The sequence below is a fragment of the Poecilia reticulata genome, linkage group LG7 (genome assembly GCF_000633615.1).
Source record: "Poecilia reticulata strain Guanapo linkage group LG7, Guppy_female_1.0+MT, whole genome shotgun sequence".
NCBI lineage: Eukaryota > Metazoa > Chordata > Actinopteri > Cyprinodontiformes > Poeciliidae > Poecilia > Poecilia reticulata.
Genome location: NC_024337.1, coordinates 27,986,014 through 27,995,860, shown reverse-complemented (window position 1 = coordinate 27,995,860; position 9,847 = coordinate 27,986,014). Strand labels below are relative to the sequence as shown.

At 38.8% G+C, this 9,847-nt stretch overlaps 1 protein-coding gene across 1 annotated transcript; it reads right to left on the bottom strand.

Moving 5' to 3' along the window:
- Window positions 1-2,887: 2,887 nt before the first annotated feature.
- mipa (major intrinsic protein of lens fiber a) lies at window positions 2,888-7,679 on the bottom strand. The gene is made up of 4 exons (XM_008413573.1): window positions 6,993-7,679; window positions 6,654-6,818; window positions 5,478-5,558; window positions 2,888-5,383 (listed from the first exon to the last, which is right to left on the bottom strand). Exons 1-4 carry the CDS (start codon window positions 7,350-7,352, stop codon window positions 5,198-5,200), a joined length of 792 nt encoding a protein of 263 aa, XP_008411795.1. The 5' UTR covers window positions 7,353-7,679; the 3' UTR covers window positions 2,888-5,197.
- Between the last annotated feature and the right edge of the window lie 2,168 nt (window positions 7,680-9,847).

The window sequence follows — 9,847 nt, the reverse complement described above, 5'->3', positions numbered from 1 at the left end:
AGCATTTGGTGATTCAAAAACTTGAAGTCTTAAACTCACACTGTAAAGAGTTTAAGTGTGAGTTGAGGATAACATAATAGTTATCAACTGGATAACTATTATGTGCTAGTGCTCATTTTGCGAACTCCATATGAGCACTAAATTAAAAAGGTATTCCACATTTTGATTGACTGCATTAGACCATCTCTGGATCAAAATTTAAAGCATTTTGTAGGCAGATATTTTAAATCTCCTCCACATGTAGATTGGAATGATTTATTTCAATTTATTTCTTTAAATTCCTTACCAGACTCATCAGCTGCCACAGCCGTCTTTACAATGAACGCTGTGTTAATACCCCAGTTGGCTAAGCATTATTAGCCTCTAATGTGGTTAACGTTAGCATCTTATACGAAAAGGCCATTTCATTGTTTTAACGCTGTACAACATTTGATCTATTTTTTTAATTCTAAAATACTTTATGAACCAATATTGAACTAGATTATTCTACACTTGGCACAGTTTCTTTTAAAACAGTATTTGTGAATCTCGGTCTTGTTAAGGCACTGGATGTATCTTCCAATCCCAACTTAAAAGTAACACCTCAAGATAAAAATATAATTTGCTTATGGCAACAATTTTAATGTTTATCTTAATTTTAACCGGTGTGATATGTGGGTAACATGGATTCCCTAATTAGCACCCAAAAATGGGCTGCTAGCTTATGAACTCCCCCTGACAGGTAAGAGGGAAAAAATAAGGAAAGGAAATTGTATGAATATTGAGTACTAAAAATGCTTTTAAAAAAAATTGCTAAAATCTTCATGGATGCTGTTTACTGGTGCTGTTACTTTAGTTATTTTATTTAAATTCAACATTATGTGAGCCACCCTTTTGCTTTCCTGTATTTATCTCTGAAACAGCAACACAACAAGACCAGTTCACTTTGAATACTTTAAATTAGAAACCCATCTGAATTAAATGGGTTTTCTTGTCATTTGTGTTTTTATGCTTAATGGTGCACTTCTTTGAAAAACACACACACATATAACATAACTTGTACATTTGTTAACTCCTCATTAATTTGCTTGTTTGGTTTGATTTAAGCTAAATAAGAGAGTTGTCATCTACTTCAACTTATTGGGTGTTATGTTTTGGTAGTCCTGCTATTTTTCTTTGAGATGTTGGGAGTGGTTTCAGTGACATTGTATTTTCTCAGTTGTATAATCTGTCCTTACCTAAACACTTCAGCTACGGCATGTTGAACATTTAACCGTAATATATTACACAATATTTATGCTGAATAGTCTGATAGTTAGTGCTCTTTGTTAAACCAGGGTTCAGTCACAAAAGAAAACAATAATAAACAATAATAATTATTTTCTTTCATTACCTCGGACTGCAGTACTATACCATGGTGATGGACGCTCATAACAGAAGGCAGATGCAGTGAAGTTGGCAAGACTTTAGTTATTTCTGTGAGTTAAATTTTTTTATGCTATCTTTATATATAAAACTCTAGTTGACAGTATTTTCAAAAAGCTTTACAGTACATTCATATGTTTATCTCACATTAAAACCCAATAGTAAACATGAGACAAATCATCAGTATATCAGAACGACACAGAAACTACACCAACACGAGGGTTAGCATGTTAGGCCAACTCCAGTGACAACATTACAAATGCTAAAACTGATTGTCCTTCTCTTGTTTGTAAATACATACTTCTGCAAATTGAACTGCTTTGATTTTATTTTTGTATGAAAAGTTGTGTGATTTAAATACTTTATTAGGTCATAAGATAGAACGAAATGTAGCAAAAGTTCCAACCACAATTAAAGGGATATCGCACAATTTCTTTTTTTTTTAAACTTCTGTTGAGACTGTACAGTATGTTGTTATTATCCTACCCACAGTTGATAATTAGTAATCTGTCGGCAAATCCGGTTTGCAAACATACAGATTTGTTTTTCCCCCCACGACTGAAGTTAGCTGCTTGTACGAGAGCCCCACCTTCTCAAAGAGACTCATATTTTGAAAATGCAAGATGCTCGTGACAGTTTTGGCTTATCGACATGTTTGCATTAGATGATTGTTTCCAAAGAAGGTGATGGATGTTTAAGCAGAATGCCAAGATTTGGGAACAATCCTACAAATGAAAAGATTTTGAGAAAATGTGCTTATGTGACTAAAAATATCATTACCCCTTGTACTGTCTCTGGATATAAAATGGGTTGCAAATTAGCCAAAAGGTCAAATGACCGAATACAGGAACATACAGCAAAAAAATTGACTGTGAAGTATCTCTGTCTAAAGAAACCGTGTGTTGATGAAGTACACCACTGTTGTATTTCTTCGACTGTAACAGATTGTTAGTCCGGCTGGAAAGGTTTTGCTCCTTCACTGCAACAATAGTGTCTGTTTACAGGTTTTTAAAGGAACATTTGTGGGAGCTGGCAGGGGTCCTTTGAGACTGGAATAATTTTAACATGGCATAAATCCCGTTTTTAGACTCCAGTCAGATGGTCTGGTAGCTTCAGCCTTCTGGAAAAACAAATATGCTTATTAAGAAATATATTAGCTACCTGTAACTGCTTCAAACAAACCTCATTTGAAGAGTACTGAACATCCTCTTTTAAAAACATATTGTACAAAATATATATAATTTTTATAGTTACTCTTTTTCTAACTTAAGCCTTATGCAAATCAATTCTGTGTAAGCTGAATGAATTCAGTTTTTAACATTCCTTCCACTTTAAGCCATCCCTTTCACATGTTTATATATGACAATGTGTTTAATGCTCCTTGTCACATGCATTTTTCACCTTTTACACATCATGCAGGTTTTTGATAAAAGTCCTCGATTGTTGTGACGACATATGTATAAGATTTCAAACTGCCATAAAATTAAAACTGCCAAAATAATTGGGTGAATTTATTTACAAATGCATTCATCTACACATGTATTATTTCAGAATTTCAAAAAACACTGCAGTTTCCTTACTAGAAGCAGCAGCACATAGATGAGTCACAGAAATAACCTCCGGGTTTTTGTTCTTGTAAATAGAGCTGGGACCAGAAACGTTAATCGATCTTGTTCTTCCAAATGTCTAAGATTTTCCATATGCAAATGTTTTGTCTTGTAATTGATTGTATACACTCCAAATAAACTCGAAAAGAACACAAACAAAAACAGAAATTGCAAACTGATTTTTTTTTGGTCTGTTTTTTTTTTTTTTGACATTTAAAGCCAATTATGCCCCAAACTATGCCTGTTACCACAGTGGATGACCAGTTGAATGTTTGTACATAGCAGGAATTGTTTAATTTATGATAACATGGATAGCGAGCATTTTATACTTTCTATCAATCCACTTTTCGTCCATTTTCAACAGCCTTTTTTTTTTTTAAGAAAAAAAATCTTACACTGTACATCATAACGTTTCCATTAGAAAACAATCTAATTTTAATTTTTTTTTGTTGAAAATTTTAATTCTACTCAACCACAGCCATGGAAATCACTCCAGGAGTAAAAAAAAGGAAATGAAGTGAAGGTGTTACGTAAAGGAAGCAGAAAGAGAATCAGTTTACAAAGCTTGGATCAAGAAATGTTCTAGCAAAACTAGCAAAATGTTAACTTCTCTCTGAGCCAAAGACAGGAAGAAGGGTGAGTGAAGAAGGGAACAAATACAATTTCAAACTTCAATCTTCCTCTTGGAGAATGTATGAAAATCAAGATGCATTCTGTTAAATTTCAAATTTAACAGAATTGAGCCTTTCAGCTTGAACAGACTGCAGCTGTCCCACCTCAGGGATTCTGCCTTTATTAACACAGAATTTAAGTTTCTCCGATGTATAATTTATGCAAAGTAGCACAATGCCAATGAATAAAAGAAAAACACCTGGTCTTCAGGACATCAAGCCGAATTTGCTCTCCATGTTTTTCCTGGGTAGGCCTAAATAAATCAAATGTAATAACTCATAAACGCCTGTACATGGGTCTTTGGTCAGCTCTGCTCTAAAACTCTGGGTATAAAATTTTTGTCAGAACGTCAAAGAAAGCATAAACCAATGCAATTACTGCATATGATCCAAATGTGGATGCTGCGAACAAATTATTTACTTATAAAGTAATATGCTACGGTTCTGGGTAAAATAATAAAATTTAATATTGGCACTTAAAAAGATCTGCCTAAAAGAAAAAAATATATGTTTTAATTGTGGATCTTTATTTTAAAAATAAATAGCATAATATAGGGGCTTTGCTACATGAGACACAAATGCTCAAGTGTTTGAAAGGGGCTTTAAGCCGTGATTGAAATCCAGATTTATCCCCCTAAGAGAAAGATACAATTACCCTAAACATGCACATTTCTTGGGAGTTTTACAGTAAATTATACTTTTCCATTTAGGGCAAAAAAATAAAATAAAATGGTGACACATCTCTTAACGTAATGTGGCATTATATAACTCATTATACAAACAATTTTAGCAATGACATTTCAGGGAAAATATCTTGTAAAACAAGCATACACATACACACAGACAAGCAGGCGCACTCAATTTATCTTTCTCACCATCACTCTTATCACACAGGCTTGCATACACACACACGCACACACACACACATACAGCTAAAAGAAAGAAAAGGCAAAAACAATACCAATACATATCTTGGCCAAAGTTCGTGAAACAAAACACAGAGCGAGATCACGCTCAATCAAAATTGGAAATGCAGGCAGAGGTCCTTTGTTCTACTGTAGCTTCACTCCTAGCGAAATGAAAGGCAGAGGAAATAAACAGAAAGGGAAGTAAAGATGGAAATAGCACCACTATCCCTGGCAGTTACAGATGTCTGGTCAGCAAGGAGTAACTGATTCACCCTGCTACAGGGCATGGGGTGCTTCCTTTAGCAGCAAGTCCTCCTCCAACCCTCCGACTCTGGGAACAGGAGAAGGAACAATGGGTGCAGGTGAGATTAAGTAAGTTAATCGGGGCAGTGCATGCCCTTTCTACAGGTCCTGTAGGGAGCACGACAAGGATGACAAGGGGATGCTTTTGATCACTCTTTGCAATTGTCGAGGAGCAGGAGGAGGCACGCGTGCAAAAACAGTGTGTGGGCTGCGGATGGACCGGGAACCAAGGGTGCAGAGTGTGGCGCTACAGGCGGAAGGGGTGTGAGAGAGGTTGGGGGTGTCAGAAAGCAAATCTCCAGATTTATAGGGCCTGTGTCTTAAGCTCAATGGACTCTCCCCTGGTCTCCTGCTGGGCCTCGGCCTCTGGGGGCCGGGTGCCCTTCAGCGTGGCCAGCCTCTCGGAGAGGCCGCGCATGCGTGGGAACAGCAGGAAGTCATAGAGCAGAGCGCCTATGGCACCGCCGATCATGGGTCCCACCCAGTACACCTGGACAGGACGAAAACCAGCATAGTTGATATAGAAATACCACAACAATTTGGTTTGGATTTCTTTGCAGAGCCAATGTATTTATACATCTTACCCAGTGGTTAACAAAGTTCCTGACGAGGACAGCAGGGGCGAAGGACCTTGCTGGGTTCATTCCCGCTCCTGTGTAGTACATCTAAGCAACAGGCAGATAAAGTGGTTCAGCATTGTGGCTGCTTATCTGCTCATTTAACACGTGGTGGTCACTAAATCTAGCATACTACTCAGTGTTGTTGTTCATTTATAGTCTTGATGTATTAATTTTATGTTGAAAGGGTGTTAGAAGGATGTCCTTCATAGTAGAAATTATCTACTGAAACGTTTGCCATGATTTTGACTACATCATTTAAGAAACTTAAATAACACCGGAAATCTATTTTTAGTTCTCAGGCTATTACAATTTACGTTCGCAAAAACAATACCTATGAGGAAGATGGTGGAGCTAAACTCTACATGAGAGGAAGACAGTCCTAGCAACAGCGACATTGAATCTCATCCGGAGCAGGACCGGCCGTTGTCCTGCGTGTTTTAGATCTGGCTCTGCTTGAACCCTCCTGAGTCAAATGATTTGGTGATTAGCAGGCGCCTGCAAAATTTGTGGTAGGCTGAAGAACCACAGTCAAAGCCAAACGTTTTCATAGCCCGGGCACATTTAGATTTCAGGTGTTTTCATTCAACCACATCATTATAACGTCCAATTCTTTGAGGATGAAAGCTCTCCTTGCCATCACCCTAATTTGTACCTAAGATGTACTTAAGTCATCTGTCTAAACCACTCCAAAACATTAATGTTACTTTCAGTCAGAAGATTCATGTTGGTAAAATTAATTGATGACTGTAATCCTAAATCTAAGAGACGTTTGAATTGTATTGGATTTAACGTATTCCTATGTGTGATACTTTCTGATTGAGGTGAGTGACCTTTAGCCGGATCGTTCCTAAACACTGCAGGACATCTGCCTTCAACGACAGAAACCATCCATCTCAATAGGATGTTAATAAAGATCCAGAAGTAGCTATGATGCTGAAGAAGTTTAAGGTTTTCCATCTGACAATCCAGCTGACCCAGCAAGTTTAAACCCAAAACATCGTCTATCTTAGTTTATCCAAGCTTTGCTTTTGTGTTTCTTAAAAACCTAATTCGTGCATGAAAAGGCTAGAGTTTGCTCTTGGATTAATCAAAAAAAATAAAAAATTTTGAAAACATTTGCAGTCTGAGCTGGCTTCTTACCCCAAACAGATGCCCGATGAGCACAGAGAAGCCGATGGCAAGAGCAGCAGAGCCCAGGCGTCCGTTGCGCCTCTCATCTGTCACAGCAAAGACGCAGACGACAAGCTGGAGGGTGAGGAAGATCTCAATCGTGGTGGCCATGCCAAGGCTGATGCCTGGCTGCAGCTGTAAGAGACAGTTTAGAAAGATGACAAGGAGAAAATTGAAATTAAAGAGAAGGTGGTGTATATTTGGGACATATGTCAGGTTATTTTCAATCTGCAGACTGGGTGGTTCCGTCTTCATTACAGTGCAGAAGTAAAAACCTTCATTCCCACTTGACTACTCTGGTCACCTTACCGTATTCAGTGCCAAGTTCCCCCTCATGTTGTTGGGTGTGACTCCGTACAGCACAGCAGCACCGGCCAGCGCTCCGAGACACTGGGCTATGATGTAGAAGAAAGCCCGGAACATGGACATCTGGGATCCGATCAGGTAAGCAAAGGTGACGGCTGGGTTGATGTGTCCCCCGCTGATGTGACCGATGGACTGGATGAAGGTGGCAGCCGCCAGTCCAAAGCAAAAGGCAACATGGAGAACATTGTGGGGGCCTGTGGTCCAGCGAAGGGCCGCTCCCAGCCCAAAGAATACAAAGAACATGGTGCCATAGAACTCTGCAAAGACCGCTCGCCAGAAAGACATAGACCTGAACTCCCACATGATGGTACAAAGTAAAAAAGCAGCTTCTTAAACACCTGAGGACTAACTAATCGACCTAAAGGAGAAAATGTAAAAAAAATTATACAAAATACAGACCAAAAAGCACTCAAACAAAAGCTGTCTCTCTAAAGCTAAATGTAACAACACATAAAGGCCTCAGCATGTAGCTGTGAGTAAAATGCACGGATTCCTTCTGAAGTCAGATTTTTGTCATAAAGAGCTCCTGAGTGGAGCAGTAAGCCAGTCTCTGTGCATCTATATGCCAGCCCTCGCTGGTTGTTAGAAGAGTAACATGGATAGACAAACGTTAAGCATGTCCTGCAGACATTAAGCCTCTTTATCAGAGCGGGGGGACCTCAGAGGCCTTTTTATAACCCACCAACACCATGACGGACTCACTGAGCCAAGGGGAGGGGTCAGCGGACAATATCACTAATCAAAACAAGGTCACTTAACCCTTCTTTTGCTAGTTGGTCCTTTGGACATACAGTTTGAAACTTGGAGGCCGAGAGGAGCTTTCTGGGAAGAGCAACAGTGTGTCTTCGCCAAACATGAAGCTTTTTTATTTTTGGATTACCTTAATGATGAAAAGAAGTCTAACAGCCTACTGGAAACCAGGATGGCAGTAAAGCGCTTTTCTATAGGAAAAAATGTCTTTCTTTCCACACCAGCGTCACAAATTTAATGACTTTGGAACTCGACTCAGACTTCAGCACCGATGACCTGTGACCTCACTTGGACTTGAGCCTTTTAACTCGAACAGACCAGATATCTTACAATTTGTATATTTCATGAATCATCTCACATTAACATTAATAGATTTAACATTACTATTGTTAATTTATAGCTGCTAATACAAACTACTCAGTATTGTGGAACAGAAGCATGAAGAAACTGAGCACCATTCAGACAACAAGGGTAGTTAAGACTATTCCATTTGTTTGCCGTAATTACAATGTTGGAAAAAAATAAAGAAATGTAAGAATGAATAACATCTGAGTAAAACTTCAAACACGGTAACAGTAATCAATTTCCTTTGGTTTTGTACTTACAAAAGAAAATCAATTTAGTAACTTATCTGTAGTTATTGCTACCTTAAGAACTTATTTTTTTAATTCTTAGTTGCTAATGAAAATATGAAGAGAAAAAGAGGTTTTGTAACCATGACTACAGGTGTGTCCCCCGGTTTGGACACACACTTTTCAGCACATTTGACTTTGTCCATGTATTAATTCACAGCCAGTACTTAGTGTATTCACTGTTATATTTTAGATTATCGTCACAAGTTTCTGTTCTGCTTCAGCTTTAATAGTCTCTCATTTCCCTCCAGCAGCATCGGTAATGTGGCCAGCTCATGTTAGTGAGCGGACCAGTTCCTGGAGCAGCAACACGTCCCCAAACCATCACACGTCCACCTCCCTGCTTCACAGCTGGCGTGTTTCACTTTACAATTATTACTTTTTCTGGAAGGCATTTGGTTGTAAATGTCTGTTGAGAGCAGATGACCGTTTAAGGTGACTGCTGTCACACTAAAAAACTTCTTTCTGGCCTTATTTTCTTCTTACATGCTAACCACGTAAGAATGCCGGAGACGACAGCACATACAGTATAGAAACAACTCATCTTCCACAGGTTTATGGCCTTATTTTTAAAGCAGAACTCAGATGAACTCTAATCAATGCTGCAATCCATAAGGCTCCAGTAATTTCCCAACCTTATGCTCTGAATAAAAAAAAAAAAAAAAACAGTTCTGTAGCAGAACTGATTAGACAGAGTTATGCATTGTGTGCTGTGGATTGGTTTGCAGGCTCAGGTCGGATAAAGCGGTGGAAAATCCACGGCCACAGAGGAAGAGGGGAGAGCAGCCGTGGTATTGAGCTTCTGCACTGGAGCGTCATGCTGACCAGGACAGCTACAGGGACGGCCGCTGCTCTCTGAAAGGTTTATGCTGACCTTACTGCTTTTTGTGCCTTTCACGCATTGGAAACAAAACGCTAGCAGTAACAGTTTCTGCTGGTTTCTATGGTCTGTTTTTCTTGCAGTCATATTCAGATCTGCAAGTTCCCTTCCCTGCATCTGTGAGTGGCTGACTTAGTGCTTGTTGTTTCACTTTTGATCTGTACGTGTGTGAAACATGTTACAAATTCAACTGGCAGATTTTTGCCAAGCAGCAAAAAAAAAAAAAAGAAATTGGTTCATTTTGACTTTGAGAGCTGTCTTGATTTTGAAAAAAATAAATAAATAACTAACCAAAACATGGATCATTTCAAAAAGTTAATTAGTTAACAGGTTGGGAAGTTTTGTCCTCCCCCTCCCCATGTCTCCCTAAGCCAGCTTTTGTACATTTAAGCCTGTAGTTTTGTTTGGAGGGTGTTGGAAAAGATGCTTGCATTGTGTTTTTCTGTTCTCTTGGTCCAGACTGCTGACGCACACATAACCTGCAGCCCCTAAACATCTCGCATCGGGGCAGACAAACTCTATAAAAACTGTTCAGT